Genomic DNA, 15,885 nt, shown 5'->3' on the forward strand with positions numbered 1-15,885 from the left:
ATATTTTTGAATTCACAAAATACTTTTCCCAAAATAAATTTTCTAATTTTCTCTTCATACTATTTTCATTATTCATCCTTAAATTTTTTAATTGATAATCATTTGTAAAGTTTTAGAGGTATTTTAGTCATTTTAATAAAAGAATAGCTTATCAGCACTTTTCTACCAAACACATCAACTAGTTATTATCAGTTTTAGCACATTTATCCAAACACGTAAATGCTTATTTAAAAAATTAGTTTCAGCACTTAAAAATGTTTTTCAGCATTTCAAGCTTATCGGCTATTTACAATAAGCTAATTCAAACGGGCTCTACATATTTCCATCTTGTCTCAGGAACTCCAACTCTGTTTCCTACAAGAATTTCAAAGAAGTGAAACTCTTCCAAACCAATACCAAAATTAAGTAAAAAGAATAGAGATAAAATTATATCCACTACGTATAGGTGAGTATATGGATATCCAAGGACATATATATTATGTACAACTTTTCTCCTTAATTCCTATATTATGTCTAAAGTCTGAACTCTTCTAATTTAGAGCAGTGAGGGCAACTCTTGAATCTCGTAAAGGAGCTACCTCTGCAATATGCTTTACATCTCCATTTGCTTGCTTTGAGGATTTTCCATCCCAAAATGAATTCAACAACTCCTCGAAAGCAGGAGTTTTTAGTTCTTCAATAGATTCAACACTTGGAAGATTAAATGGTCTCTTCGTTGGAGTCGAGCATGATGGTTCATCAACCTAGCATAATTAGAAGCAGTTTGAGAGAGACTAAGAACAGGGTATTTTTTACAAACTAAGTATTTTTTGATGCAATATCCTTACCACGTATTCTTGTGAAAGACATTTTCCAGTATATTCTGTAATCTCAACCACCTTGTGGTAGTGCCCGCTATTTAGTTCTCTCAACTCTCCACAACAAGGAACAATCGTCGAATCAAGGTTTGCACAAGCATCACGGTCGAGTTGTAAAGAATCTGCACATGTTAATCAAGTTAATTGAAAGACAAAAGTTAATCTCTTAACGTCTAATCTTGATAGCTTACGGTCAATAGATGAGAGTAGGTGCTTGCTAGCAGCATCAGTGTCTTCAAGGGTGGATGACACACCAGATGAAAATCGCATACGCAATGCTTGATTTGCATCCATTCCTCCCCTAAAAGAAACCGTACTCAGTCTAAGTAAGACATAACAACTAAGAAACTGAACACTCGAACAGTCATTTAGTCAACTAACCTAACAATTTCATCAACAAAAGCAACATTTCTCTCCTCTAGGTTCAATAAAGACTGTTGAGCATTTGTCCATTGCTTTGCTCCCAATTTAGCCTTTTCCACACTGCACATCCATATTCCAGGTTAGCAGAAAGAATGATAAAAAGATTTATAGACATCAAAGAACAGTGTCAGTTCAAAGATATTATGGAATATATGCTGAGTTTATACCAATTCTGTAGCACCTCCTCCATTTCTTTCTTCCCATTTTCCACAGCAGCAGTATCCTCAAGATAGTGCGATTCAGCCTTTTCCATGTAATTGGACCATTCGACTTTAACTGAAGAAGTTGAATCTTGCATGGTTGACATCTCTTGTTTTAGTCTGTTGGTTTTGTTGGAGGCACTTTCTCTAAGGTCATCAATTGCGGTTTGAACCTAGAACAGATAGCCATGCAAAATTCACTTAGCTATTGCAACCTAAAGTAGATCAAAGTCAATTAATGATTGTGATTCAGGATGCAGGATTTTCTGCTCAATAATGTAATAAGTCAATTATTGACTAATGAGCACTGACTACAAGCAAGTAAGCACATACTCAAGCATAAAACTAGATAAGAGAAAAGGAAGTCCCAAGCTGTCTACAACACCTACAAGACTTCTCATGAAGATAGTGTATCATCATCTTGCTCAAGATTAGAGTTGTGCAATCTTAGCCACATCAAAAATTGTGATGCACATCTTTATTATAAATTGATGACCTACCAGCTTTTTCTTCCTAGCATTTGATCCAGCAAGCAGTTCTGCCACTTTCTCTAAGATTTGCCTTTCCTCATTGGCAGCACATTCCTAAAAATGAGAGATCCGCAATAAAATGAGGTTAAAAAATGCATATCAACCTTTGTTTAATAAATAGCCATATGCTGGTGGATGAAGTCGCTTGCCTCAAACTTATTTTCTAGTTCAGAGAATTTTTGGTCACTGACTGTCTGTGCTTCTTCCACTATTTCACCCAACTGAGACACATGCATATCTAAAGTCTTAAAGAAGTTCCCAGTAATCTGAGAAATGGACCTTGACATTGTGATACTCCCGCAGTGTGCCTATAAAGGCATCCAAAATTTATAAGCTCTACTCAAGAAGGAGAAAGAAAGATCCAAAATAGAATCAGTGAAGATTATACGTGCTTCACAAATAGTTGACTATTGATACCTCACGTTGTTGTTGTGAAAATGCAATTAGTTTCTCCTCCTGATTGTGCAAACTTTTTTGAAGATCATTAACCAAGATATCAGCCTCAGAAGCAATTTCCTTAAAAAGCTACATCAGGAAAAAGGAGATCAGATAAAAAAAAAATAAGCTAGAATTTCTAAAAGCAACATAAAAGATACGCACCTCTCCCAAAGCAGAAGAATGTTTTGAAACTTCACAATTTAAACGGTCAAAGGTTGACTGAGCATTGCCGTCAAGTTCCCCGGCCAAACCATCTAAAGCTTTAATACCAGAACCAAACATAGTTTTCAAGTTCTCTAGACGGCTGCGAAGTTCCTCCACTGCCTGAAAAAGCAGACCAGAAAGTAATATTGGTTAATAGGAGTACAACTTCTATCAGAAGTATTTGAACCTATTACACAATTGATGCACTAGGCTTATTAAGCATGTAATTTTTTTGTGTCAAAATAGCAGGTTCAAGTAATAATATATGCTCCCTAATTCAATTTATTTTAGTAAATACTGCAACAAATAAAATCTGAAAACTACATATTCCCACTTCCTTTTGGTATCATGTCATGCAATTTTTCTAGTATGTTACGTTGAGTGTGGTACTTTAAAGGTTAATTCTACATTTGAGTCAGGAATACCTCAGTCTTTGTAGAAACAAAGGACTGCATGTCTTCCTCCATGCCTTTGAGTTGTTGCTCTTGTTGTGTGGTTGAAGAAGCGACAGTCTTATGCAGGACTTCAAGCTCTTGGGTCAATTGGGATTGGAATTTTTGGATGAGAACTTTGTTTCCATCTTCTATTTTGTCTTTCCGCTCTGATATCAACCATTATCAGTATGCAGGAGTTTGATGCAGTCATGCAACATTGTTTTCTTAGCAAGAAAATTCGTCATGTCTTAAACACTGTGTACATACCAATCTTGGCAAACAAGTTCGACACGTCTGATGCAGCATTTTCCAGTTCAGCTCGAAGTTCAAATGCTTGCTCAACCAGTGCTTTTTCTGGTAGAAGACATGCAATTCCAGATATAATGCACAACTCTAAAAGTGAAATTATTCTACATAAACCCCCACACATTCACTGCCTAATGATTATGGCTACATCTAAATTTACTAATGTTTAAATACAAATGTAACATACCCATATACCAATTTCACTTTTTTGAAAATGTTAAAATAATTTGAGTTATTTGTATAGATACATTGCTTCTCCAAAGAGATTGACTAGCAAAAAGAATTCTCCTTTCGCCCAGCATAGAGGATGAAGCTTACCAGATTTTAGGAGGTTAGATATCAGAAATTCCTTTTCTTTTATAGTTGTAATTGCCTGCCTGTGTTTCTCTTCAAGATCAGCCAGTGTATGCTGAGTTTCCTGAAGCTTTTTCTGAAAGAAACAAAAGTATAGAAAATTCAATGAGAAAGAGTCAGCAATAAAGATGTGGAATAAGTTGGGGTCAGAATTCCATTAACCTCTGTCTTCTCAAGTTTGTCACCCAATTCTGCTGTCAACAATTGCTGAGAATTATACAGTTCCTGAAGTTCCAAAAGTTTCTGTTTGCAGAAGGCAACAGGGTAATGAGTTATGATTTATCAATTTTTTTTTTTTACAAAAGTTATCAGTTTTAATAAGAAAATAAGGATGCTCAAGATTTTTCAGCTCTTGCGCACCTTGTCCCTGGACTCGAAGTCAAGTTCCATTCTTTCTATCTTTTCAGACATTGCCTGAGAGAGGATACTGACAAGTTAACCATAGGAGTATTAAACAAGCATGTAAAGTGAATGCAAGCAATCATGAGATCCAGAAAACAGTACTGAACCTTCTTCTCCGCTTCTTCTTGAAGATATCGGTCTCTTGGTATATAAATTCCATTCTTCTCTCGTGCCGCATACACCTCTGTCGGCATTAAAATAGAACAAACAAAATATGTTATCAAATAATTTATCAATGCAAGATATATATTTATATACAGAAAGAGAGGAAGATAGAAATATAGACCTTGCTTCAGTCGGTCAATCTCAGAGTATAAATCCTTGATCATTGCAGATTTCATCATCTTCTGGTTAATCTGAAATAGCAGCAGAAGAAAACTGAAGGATACTTAAATCAGAGAGCAAAGGTAAAGAGACATTCTTTAGGTAATAAATGTCCAGAAAACTGACCTCTGGTTTGTTCTTTATATTTTTGGCACGATGAGCATAATCTAAAGTGCTCAGTGTCTCCTCCAGACAGTGAACTGAGGGTGATATTGTTGCAATAATGCATGTCTTTGTTTTCCCTCCCAGCGAATCCCTCAACAACCTTGTCAATTTGCTATCTCTGAGATTTGCAATTCTTTGTCAGAATATCTAAGCATTAAAAGCATTCTATAATAACTTAGATCTGGATTAAAGAAGACCTGTATGGGATATGACCAGAGTGCTCAACTAAAGCATTTATAACACGACCAAGTGTAAGCAAACTCTTGTTGATTTCACCAGCTTCCCTCGCTCTGCCCTGCAGCAAAAGAAATTTTAGCCTACTATTGATTACTATAACTAAGAAGAAAAAATCTGGACAAGGAAAAAGGTCAGTAAATATAGAGATCTTAGATAGCAGAATGTCTAGGGATTAGCTGTCAAGAACAAAAGATAAATTTGAGACATTGCTAAAACAGTACTCTGGACATTCTATTGTTTCTTTAAACTATGTTTACATGCGCTAAGAATACTGCCAAATGCAATGGCTTGACAGTCAGATTATTGTACTCAGACTCTCACCTCCCTTGCACCAGAACGTGATATATTCTCAGAACCAGCAAGATCAACAAGGTTCAATTTGCCACATTTAATCATCTCCTCTCCTTCTGGAGTGCATTCCTTGATGTGAATTGTGATGGAGAAAATAGAGTGAGAACGACTGCTCTGTTTGTTAAGAAGAGTCTCTGCTGTACGCCTCTTCGCTGAACCTTTCTCCAAGATCTTGTAAATTTCATTTGCAGTGGAAACAATCTCCTCTTCTAAGCCTCTTACCAAAACTCCACCCTTACCATCTTCCATCAGCGCTATAGGTTTTTTGGATTTATCATCTACATACTTTGTGCATTCCTCAGGAGCTAAAAGATCTGTGATCTCCTCATTATATAGCTCCAAAAACGTTACTTTCATGCTATATTCAGCATTTTGAGCTTCTAATATCTCGAAAATTTGCCGAACAGCACGGGGGATAACACCTGCATCACTTGGAAACTCCCCATTCTAAATGGGGCAACGTTAACAATTAGTATGAAGAAACAACTAGTTGAAACAAACACATTTCTATCAACACCACCAACCTTTTTTCTTCCCCCTCCCTCCATGGTATAAGTTTTCCCAGTTCCTGTCTGCCCGTAAGCAAAAATGGTGCAGTTATATCCTTCTAGAACTTCAAAAACAATAGGCCATATGGCAGAATCATACAAGTCCTTCTGTTGGGATGTTGGTCCAAACACCTACAACAGAATTATCCAGCATCAAGTTAGAGTCTTTATGAAAATCATGATTAAGTAAAAACAAATTAGAGAGTTTTATTTAAATAAAAACATAAAAGTGTAATGACACTAAAAACACTAAAGCGATCCACTAGAACTTAGTAAAACAAATTAAAAATGTAATAGGAAAATGGATATTGCTCTACTTTATTCGATTTTACATTTCTTTTGGTCCATATTCCCTATCGTGAATCTGTTTGAATATGATGCTAACAGATAAATGAGAAATCAGATGTGAAATATCATACTTTATCAAAGGCAAATGTTCTGTCAATCTGCTTATTAGCAATGTTCTGAATAGCAGAAACTTCTCTTCGACCCTCATTACACGAAATCACAACTGGTGTGTGCAATCTTATCTCATCCTCACTCAACGGCCTGCAAATATTCACACCATGGCAAATTCCAATCAACTATACGGTTCCATTCAACATCAGTACATTGCCGTCGTTTGCTTTGTAAAAGTATAACCAACTCCAAAGTACACTACACTCATTTTAACTGACCTGCAACGCAAAATGACTTGTACATTGACGCCTTTTTCTTTGTCATGCTTTCCACTCATATTATTATTCCCTTCCCCCGATCGCAGATCTCTCGCCGCCGCCTTATCGCTAGACCGCGGCGGCGTCTGCAAAATTAAACCGCCTCCTCTTCTCTGTTGCTGCGATTGTGATGACTCCATTCCTCTAGCTATCCTTCAAATCATCACAACCTTATTTCTCTTAGTCAACGTAAGTCAGTTCAAATTCAAATCTGAGCTGAAAATAATACATAAAAACAAACAAATAAATGAATATATCTAAAAAAAATTATATATATACCACAACAAGCAACAAATATATACGGAGAAGTAAAATGTGGATTTGAATTCAATGATTAATCGAAAACGACTTACCGATGCGAAAATTTCTAGTAAAAATAAATAAAAATACAAAAAAGGATGAGTAGAATAGATGCATTTACAATTACAGATACGTACAAAAGTAAAATGCAAGAAGTGTATGTGTGTGTATACTTGCAGACACTGAAGTAGTTGCCGGCCGTTGAGAGCTTCGAATATTTCGGTAATGGCGAATGTTCTAGAGAGAGAAACTCAGAAATGTAAAGTGAGAGAGAGTGTGTGTGAGTGTAGTGAACGGAGAAGATTTAAATTTAAACATAATAAGAGCCAAGTAGAAGAAATTCGGCCTCTATTTACTCAAGTTATCAATTTAATATTTTATATCTTTTTGGGGACATCAGAGAAAAGAAAATCAATTTATTAATTTAGAAAGCGCCATAAAAGTTTCGTCATCAAGCATTTCAGTTAGAGAAAAATATTGATTTTCGAGAGATAAGAATAACATTACTTTCTCCGCCCCAAATTATATAAATTTTAATTAATATTTAATTTTTTCACCATATTGTCATAGTTATAATTTATAATATTTTAATTGTAATTTTAAAAAATTAAAGATTTGTTAATTGATTCACGAAAAACGAAAGTAACACTTATTTTGAGAAGTAAGAAATATTAAATATACCAGTCTATTTACTACACCTTAATCTATGGCCGACAACATTTATATAGATATTTTTAAATCTTTTAACATACATTAGCTAAAGAGCCATTATATATATTAAAAAATCTAATCAAACGGGAGAAATCTAAATTCAGCAGAAACAATTGGAGAATTTTCAAATAAGGTGAGGAAAATTTAAGAGCATTTAAAGAAAATAATTAAATATCGAACGAGTTAGGTGTAAATAATTTAGACACGTTATTTTCAGTTTGTTTACTAATTTTTTTTTTCTCACTCGATATTGCTATATATATTGGGGTTACAACTAATTTGATTTTGTAACACATAATTTTTTGCAAAGGTGCTGAAATTAGAATATTTAATATCAAATCACTTGATATAAATTTGTGTTCAAATCAATAATTGTTGTGTACTAGTGCACGTTAGAGAATGTCAAATTTGTACCAGTCCTTCGATGCTTTAAATAAAAAAAAAATCTAATCTGATGACTATGTAAAATAGTTTTAAAATAATGATTATACAACTCTACGGCAATTGAATTTTCTATATTTAAAGGGAGTCAGGTGGAGCCTCATTCCCCTGAGGAGGAGTAGTAGGGTCCAGAACATGCCAATTGTCTTATTACTATATATTTCATGATTATTTTAAGTAATAAGGATTATAGTGTAACCCAATTAATAATGTTGGGATGATTTTGAATTCAAGAAATTGCTTACTATGTCTTCAAGTTTTGTTTTATATTTGAATCTCATTTTAAGTTTAAAGCAATGGGGATAACTATCAAGATTTGATACCTAATCATCGACCGAGTTAATCTTTATATTAGTAAATAAACTTATATCAAAATTCATTTAATTTAACTGTCTTTTATAAGTAAGCTAGTTTACCGCATTTATATTATTTTGTTTCTTTGATATAAATATTTTTACTTTTTTTTAATCCATCTATACTGCTTTGATGTCACATGATGTGTTTTTCTCTAACCATCACTTGTCGTATAGTTGCCTATTAGATTTTATCATATCCAATATCAATTTGAAACTTTTACATGGTTAAATCAGCCTAAAGATACTCTTAGGTGGTAAGATATTATCCGTTTTGGATCAAACCCACATAATTTCTCCTTCTCGAACTAAATTGAGATTTTTTCCTTCCTATACCATATATGAAACTTTATTACCAAAAATGTGTATAGTTTCATATTTACCCGTCATGTTCACAGTTATTCTACAAAATATATATCATTCATTAAATACCAATTATTAGGTGTTGATTCCTTCCTAATTAGGCGCACGACAAATCTGGAGCTAAATATTCTTCTAGATATTTTTATTTAGGCGCGCTACAATTATGGAAGTAAATATTCTTCCAGATATTTTCCACCATTGACAACCATTAAAAAGCTTGAAAGGGCTTCGAATTCAAATTTGAGTTTTCAAAAATCATTATTTGTTTGGATTGAGTGTTGTTGAAAATAATCGGGAATATGGTTTGGAGTTTATATCTCAATTTTGAGGGGTTATGGTGAAGATTAGACTTGGTTTTGACTGAATTTCGGATTGAAACTCGAAGAAGAAGAAGAAGAAGAAGACATATTGCAGAAATTGTAGATAAATTGTAGATAATTTGTAGATTATTTGTATTCTGATTGTAGATGCTTTATTTTCTGTTTTCACAAATAAAAAACGGCTAAAACTTCTACAAATCTTCTGAAAAACGCAATTATATCAAAATCACAATTATGCTACATTTGAATGAGAATTGGGATATAAAAATTCAATGTACCAGTTTGTATATATATTTTGTAGATAAATTGTAGATTATTTGTATTTTAATTGTAGATGCTTTGTTTTCTGTTTTCACAAATCAAAAACGACTAAAACTTCTACAAATCTTCTGCAAAAAACGCAATTATGTCGAAAATTCCAATTAAACTACAATCGAATGGGAATTGGGATATTAAAATTCAATATACCCAGTTTGTAGATATTTTGTAGATGAATTGTAGAATATTTGTATTCTATTTGTAGATGCTTTGTTTTCTGTTTTCACAAATCAAAAACGACTAAAACTTCTACAAATCTTCTGCAAAAAATAATCTACAATTTCTTCTTCTTCTTTCTTCTTCTTCTTCTTCTTCTTCTTCTTCTTCTTCTTCTTCTTCTTCTTCTTCTTCTTCTTCTTCTTCTTCTTCTTCTTCTTCTTCTTCGAGTTTCAATATGAAATTCAGCCAAAACCAAGTCTAAATCTTCACCAAAGCTCCTCAAAATTGAGATATAAACTCCAAAATATATTCCCAATTATTTACAACAACACTCAATCAAAACAAATAATGATTTTTGAAAACCCAAATTTGAATTCTTTCGTATTCGAATCTCTTATCTTCGCAGCATATCTACCTCATGGCCTTCTCCTTATGCCTAAGTATCTGCAATTGTTCTGTTGTTCTTTTGCATTTTGAGTACTACTTATATTGCTGCCATTCTTTCTTGGTTTTGTGCTCTTGTTATTTGAAGAAGTAGATGATTTGATGATATTCATATTCAATTCATTAACGTTTGGGGGAGGGTGGGTTTGGGAGAGAGAAACGTGGAGGGGGGATTTGGAGGAATATACGATAGCGTTAATTAAGGAGTGATATACGGTACATTAATTGTACAGTTAAAAATATATTATGGTATAAAATTGGTAATTAGGTATACTAAATGTAATTAAATCAAACCTTAAACATTGAGGGTAATATAATTTTCTATATGGAATAGGAATGTAAAAATTCCAACTAAATTTTACGTTGCCCATCTTCACGATCTACGGGTCTCTTCCTTGGACTAAGTTCCACCTATGCTTTTTCAAGCTCGTAAGGTTAAGCAAATCGAGTCTCACACCTTCACTCTGCTATTGCCATATTCGTCTCACGAAACTTGGGTTGTAATACTAATTGTTGGGCTAAATCAGCCAAAAGACACTTTTAATATGATAAGAAATTTTTTACTTTGGGTCAAATATGTACGATTTTTAATTTTTCAATAAGACTTTGTTCGCACACCGAACACAAATAAGAGTGATTAGGAGTGAGGAATAAAGATTAGGTGAAAGTAAGAAAACAAGGAGATAAAACGGAAGGAAAAAAAAAAAGTAGACAAAAGGTGGGGTTAATGTGTGGTGTCAAAGTTGCCCCACGTGATAAAGAGTGATGTGAGTCCGCACATGCACCCTGCTCTCTTCTCCTAAATCTCCTTTAATTATTTGAAGAAAACAAAAAACTTTGTTACACAAAAATCAGAGTGGGTGAACTAATTAACTTATCTCTTTGATATGAGAGCTAAAACTGAAGGACAGCCTTGCTCTTAAGGTGTGTGCTCAGTTATGGAAATCAGTTCAATTTCAACGTTAACTTATGTTTGGTTTAAAGACGTCAGAGAAAAAAAAATAAGCAAAACTAGTACTAGGAGAATTGAGTTTATATTATTCCCCTTTTACTGCTAGTAAGGTTAAATTGAAAATAAAATTCACTTGCTTTCTCCTTCTTTTGGCTGTTAATTTTGTTGATGTACGATTAAGACGAAACCTTGGTAAAAAGTTCCGATAATTTACACACGACCATTTTCATGCAATTATGCTCCCAAATAACAAATTGTGTAACAAACTTTATGCGGTTGAAACACATGGGCGGATCTAGGATTTTGAGTATATGAATTCTGAAATTTAAGACATGATAAGTTATTGAGTTAGGGATAAATTATTGCACATACTCCCTCCGTTCACTTTTACTTGTCTTCTATATTAAAAAATATATTTTTACTTTTACTTGTCCATTATACTAAATTAAGAGAAAGACAATCTTTTTTTTTTTTAATTTTTATTTTATATTTTACCCTTGTCATTAACTACCATTCCCCAAATCATTTCCCAAAGACTTTTGAAAATGTTATCAATATTATGGGTAAAATTATAAAATACATACTTCATTTATTTTTTCTTAAAAGAGAGTGCAAAGTCAAAAGTGAACAACTAAACTTAAAATGATTGAGTATTAAGTGAGCGTTTGGACATAAGAATTGTAAAATTCCAAAAAAGGAATTAAACAATTTTTCAATTGAAAATGGTATTTGAAATTTAGAGTTGTGTTATTGTTTTTGAAGTTTTTGTGAGTGATTTGAGTGAAAAATTTGAAAAACAACTTTTTGGAATTTTTAAAATTTTCAAAAAATTTCAAAATGCATCTTCAAATGAAAATTGAAAATTTTATGAATAAACTTTGATTTCGGAAAAAAAGTGCAACGTTTTTGGAAAAAAGGGAAAAATTTCTTATGTCCAAACGCGCTCTAAATAAATCTTTAACATAAATACACTATCTGAAATTTGGTTTTGTCGAACTCGTAGGTGGACTTGTAGCGAGTCCGAAACCTTTTTAATCATTTTTTGGACAAAAAACACTTTTGTACTACTTTAAAAAAAATTACATAAATGAGTAAAACGCAGTATTATACTGCGTTTTTGTTTAATTTTTTTTTTTTGTAAATCGCAGTACTATACTGCGTTTTACTAAGATATATTTGTAAAACGCAGTATAATAATGCGTTTTACATTAAATAATTGCGTTGTACTCTGGTTTTTGCCCCCACCAATAATGAACTGACATAACAATAATTCAATACATAAAACGTAGTATTGTACTGCATTTTACATAGAAAAATTCTACACCCCAACGTCGGACTTGCCTTATTTAAAGGCGTTTCAATTTTATAAAAATTCATTCAATACTTTATTTCAAACTTACGTTCATACTTCTCTCTTCTTCTTATCAATTATTTTTTTACAATGTCTGAAGTGGCAAAAATAAGGGTTTCACTATATTGGGGCGGGTGAGATTGTGTTGGAGAATAACTATGTGAGGTATAACTCACCTCCACAATGTCATGTTAAATTGCCGCTTACTATGGAGTACGATAAATTGGTATCGTTGTTACGTAAAAAAATGAATGAGAGGAGGCGTTCGGTTAACCTTAAAATAACCGGTAGATTTCCGTATTCAGTGACTCTGCAGGGGTTTGCTTATTATTCTGAGTTTAACATCGAGATGATGAAACTCTTAGAGATTTTTTGCTGATTCTGGCTGAATATAGGGAATTTATTGTAATAAAATTATTGGAAATATACGTCAAGGTGGAAGAGGTTCCCAATAATGAGGGCGTGCATAGTAGGGATAACCCCCAGTCATCGGGTGGTTATTCTGGAGCAGTTTTTGCCAGACATATTGGTGATGAAAGAGCTTGCCTTGATTTAAACTTGTCACCACCGGCGAATGAGCAACCACAAAATAATTTTTTGACTTTAGATAATCAACAAGACGACTGGTAAACTTCAATTTTACTATGTTTTAGCGATGTTTAATTTATGTTTTAATTGGATTTGTATTAACACTCATATTTTTCATAGGGGGTACCGTCCGGATATGAATTTTACAAGTTATGACCATGCCCCTAGTTTGAATATGCGTAGTTCTGGAGTATTGGACCATGGTGGTCCATCTGGGAGTCATCACCAACAAGAAAATCTATATCATGAAACGTCAAAACCGTATGACTTGTAAGTAAAGTGATATAGCTATATCTAAAGTATTTATCTAGTTGGGTAACTTATCATTTTGTTCTTTATGTGCAGTGAAAACGAGCTTCTTGAAGCTCCTGACCTCACACAATTGCCCATAGACGACATATTTACTTGTGATTTGGCAGATGCGCAGAGTCAGGAAGATGATAGTGATTATGACAACAATACGGATGAGTTTGGGGATGACACACCCTTCCATGATGAGGGTGATGAGGAGGAGGAAGTGAATGTTGAACCTGAGTTGACTAGGGAGCATGTTCCTCCACCTCCAGCTAGACCAAGAGTGTACGAGTCCCACGTGCCATTTCATGAGCGGAATATTCCCTACCTTGATAATTTGCCAAGCATGCCGAACGTGGATGCCCTCATAAGGGATGATGATGAATTTCGGTCAGCGATGTGGGATGAGTCTAGACCAGTTGTTCTGACAAAGGGCATGTATTTCCCCGATAAAGCTCGCCTAATTAGGGCTGTAAAAATTTACAGTATAAGAGAGTGTCGTGAGATGACGGTAAGTGAATCAACTAGGGAGAAATACAAGGCTGTATGCTGTAGAGACTTTATGGGTTGTCACTGTATGTTGCGTGCCACCAAGAAAAAATCAGGTTTGTGGAAAGTGGGTAAATTTATTAGCGAGCACAAATGTGAAATGGACACATACAATGAGAATCACTTCAACTTAGATGTGGACTTGATTTCTCTTGTCTTGATTCCATATTTGGAAGTGTCCATTAGGTTCAAGATTAAAGAGTGTATTACAGCCGTCCACCAGGAGTATGGTTGTACTATAGCCAAAAGAAAGGCATATCTCGGTCGCAAACGTGCCTTTGAACTTATTTATGGCGACTGGGATAAGTCTTTTTCAAATCTGCCCAGGTACATGGTCGTACTGCAACACTTTAACCCCGGGACTGTTGTTGAATGGAGGCATGAGCGGAGTCTGGACAGACCCGAATATATTTTCAACTATGTGTTCTGGTCATTTAAACCAGCAATTGATGGTTTTGTGCATTGTCGTCCTGTTATTTCCATAAACGGTACTCATATCTATGGAAAGTATGATATTAAGCTTTTGATTGCAGTTGCAGTAGATGCCAACGGGCAAATATTTCCACTAGCTTTTGCCATATGTGCCCACGAAAGTGAAGAGACATGGACGCTTTTTTTGAACCACTTGAAGCAGCACATTGTCAAACAGCGTTCAGGTATTTGTCTAATATCTGATCGACATGGTGGTATTTTAAGTTCTGTACGTCACTTGCCTGAATGGCAGGAACCATATGCATACCACTGTTACTGTGTGCGTCACCTGAAGGCCAATTTCCAGAAGAAATATCCTGACAAGGCATTGCATGACTTAATGTGGCTGGCTGCAACTGAGCACCAGCAGTGCAAATTCACGAGGCGCATGGAAGAGATCCGACAGTTAGAACCACGAGCCTATACATGGTTGATGGGGCTTGAGCTTCACATGTGGACATTGCATGCTGATGGCGGCAGACGATGGGGAGCCCTCACTACAAACGTGTGGGAGTCATTCAATGGCTTGTTGAAGTCTGCCCATGGACTGCCTGTCACTGCTATGGTCCGCATGACATTCAAACAGAGTGCGGAGAGGTTTGTTGAAAGGCATGCAGCTGCATCAGCATTGATGGACAGGGGTGTTCAATTTATGCCAATACCCATGAGAAGATTTGAAAGGTCCAGGAGGCGAGCACAGTGGCATTCATTTCTTCAGTACGATCATGAACGGGGTGTTTTGAAGTTAAGACCGCTATCCGCGGACACCGTGGGAATAATCTACAGACGGTGAATGAAAATAGAAGGTTATGTTCATGTGGGAAATGGACCATCTACCACATATCGTGCGCACATGCGTTGAAGTGCTTTCAACAAGTTGGATATGGGGCAACAAACTATATTGATAGGCAATACAGTGTTGCTGCATACATAGACACGTATAGTGGGAAGTTGCAGCCATTAGGTGCTGAGCATTATTGGCTGCCGGAACCTTTTAAGATGGTATGTAACAAGGACTATTTGCGTAAGCTGCAAGTGCAAAAGAGAACGCGTATACGGAACCAAATGGATGTTGGTGACACCGTTTATGCGCGTAAATGTAGCATATGCTCGCAAACAGGACACGACCGTCGTAAATGTCCTTCAGGCGGTGTGCGTGGCGGTGGTAATCCGGCTCCTGGTACAAGTTCGTCGAATGTACCCAACTATCAAGGATACCCCTAGTCTTTTATTTTGGTATTGTTTTTTGTAATACATGTTTTTACTTGTGTATGTTGCAATATATATCAAATAAAATTATGTTCCAATTTGAAATGAGTGAAGAAAAAGCTGTTTAATTGTAGGAAATGTAATATGTAAAGCGTGGTTTGATAGTTTCATATGCGCAACACAAGCACTTAAACTTAACTTGCACTTCAATTAAAATAAAGCATTACTACAACACAAACACAAACATAACAGGCCAACATAATAAAAATACATGAAATATGAAAAATACACTAAACACATACAAGCAAATGTTTAGTCCCGGTTGCCATTTATTCTCCGCTCCAACCACTTAAATCGTTCTTCGATTCGTTCTTTTTCTTCTTCTACCTCTTTCAGTTTCGCCTTCACCTCCGCAAGTTCCCGTTTATATTTTTCTTTTCGTTCCTTTTGTGCTTCACAATTCCATTGTGCTTTCCATTTTTCTTCTCCCACCTCCTTCAGTTTCGCCCTCATTTCTACAATAATTCTATCGCTTTCTCTTTGTGTTTCCCGTTGGCATAAACACATATTATG

At 34.9% G+C, this 15,885-nt stretch overlaps 1 protein-coding gene across 9 annotated transcripts; it reads right to left on the bottom strand.

Annotated features, from left to right (window-relative positions):
- Positions 1-382: 382 nt before the first annotated feature.
- LOC104239666 (kinesin-like protein KIN-5D) lies at positions 383-7,102 on the bottom strand. Of its 9 annotated transcripts, XM_009794411.2 has the most exons (23): positions 6,927-7,100; positions 6,451-6,705; positions 6,193-6,322; positions 5,750-5,905; positions 5,196-5,672; positions 4,835-4,932; positions 4,599-4,755; positions 4,435-4,504; positions 4,256-4,332; positions 4,107-4,160; positions 3,909-3,989; positions 3,711-3,822; positions 3,354-3,440; positions 3,078-3,253; positions 2,611-2,772; positions 2,428-2,535; positions 2,160-2,318; positions 1,981-2,064; positions 1,448-1,653; positions 1,239-1,340; positions 1,049-1,158; positions 828-979; positions 383-743 (listed from the first exon to the last, which is right to left on the bottom strand). In XM_009794411.2, the coding sequence occupies exons 2-23, from the start codon at positions 6,627-6,629 to the stop codon at positions 531-533; spliced, it is 3,150 nt and encodes a 1,049-aa protein (XP_009792713.1). In that variant the 5' UTR covers positions 6,630-6,705; positions 6,927-7,100; the 3' UTR covers positions 383-530. The 9 variants fall into 9 exon arrangements, with proteins under 9 accessions (XP_009792713.1, XP_009792668.1, XP_009792660.1 ...); XM_009794366.2 differs by having other exon boundaries at positions 4,256-4,504; positions 6,451-6,642; positions 6,927-7,102; XM_009794358.2 differs by having other exon boundaries at positions 4,256-4,504.
- Positions 7,103-15,885: the final 8,783 nt, after the last annotated feature.

Source organism: Nicotiana sylvestris, chromosome 11 (assembly GCF_000393655.2).
Source record: "Nicotiana sylvestris chromosome 11, ASM39365v2, whole genome shotgun sequence".
Taxonomy (NCBI): domain Eukaryota; kingdom Viridiplantae; phylum Streptophyta; class Magnoliopsida; order Solanales; family Solanaceae; genus Nicotiana; species Nicotiana sylvestris.

What these genes read in the sequence shown, in the direction of transcription:
- LOC104239666 (XM_009794366.2), bottom strand. Translation starts at nt 6,629, where the DNA reads ATGGAGTCATCACAATCGCAGCAACAGAGAAGAGGAGGCGGTTTAATT. An exon ending in AGGGAGGGGGAAGAAAAAAG is followed by an intron (nt 5,673 to 5,749) that starts GTTGGTGGTGTT and finishes TGCCCCATTTAG; the next exon opens with AATGGGGAGTTTCCAAGTGA. An exon ending in CACGTTCTGGTGCAAGGGAG is followed by an intron (nt 4,933 to 5,195) that starts GTGAGAGTCTGA and finishes CTTTTGCTGCAG; the next exon opens with GGCAGAGCGAGGGAAGCTGG.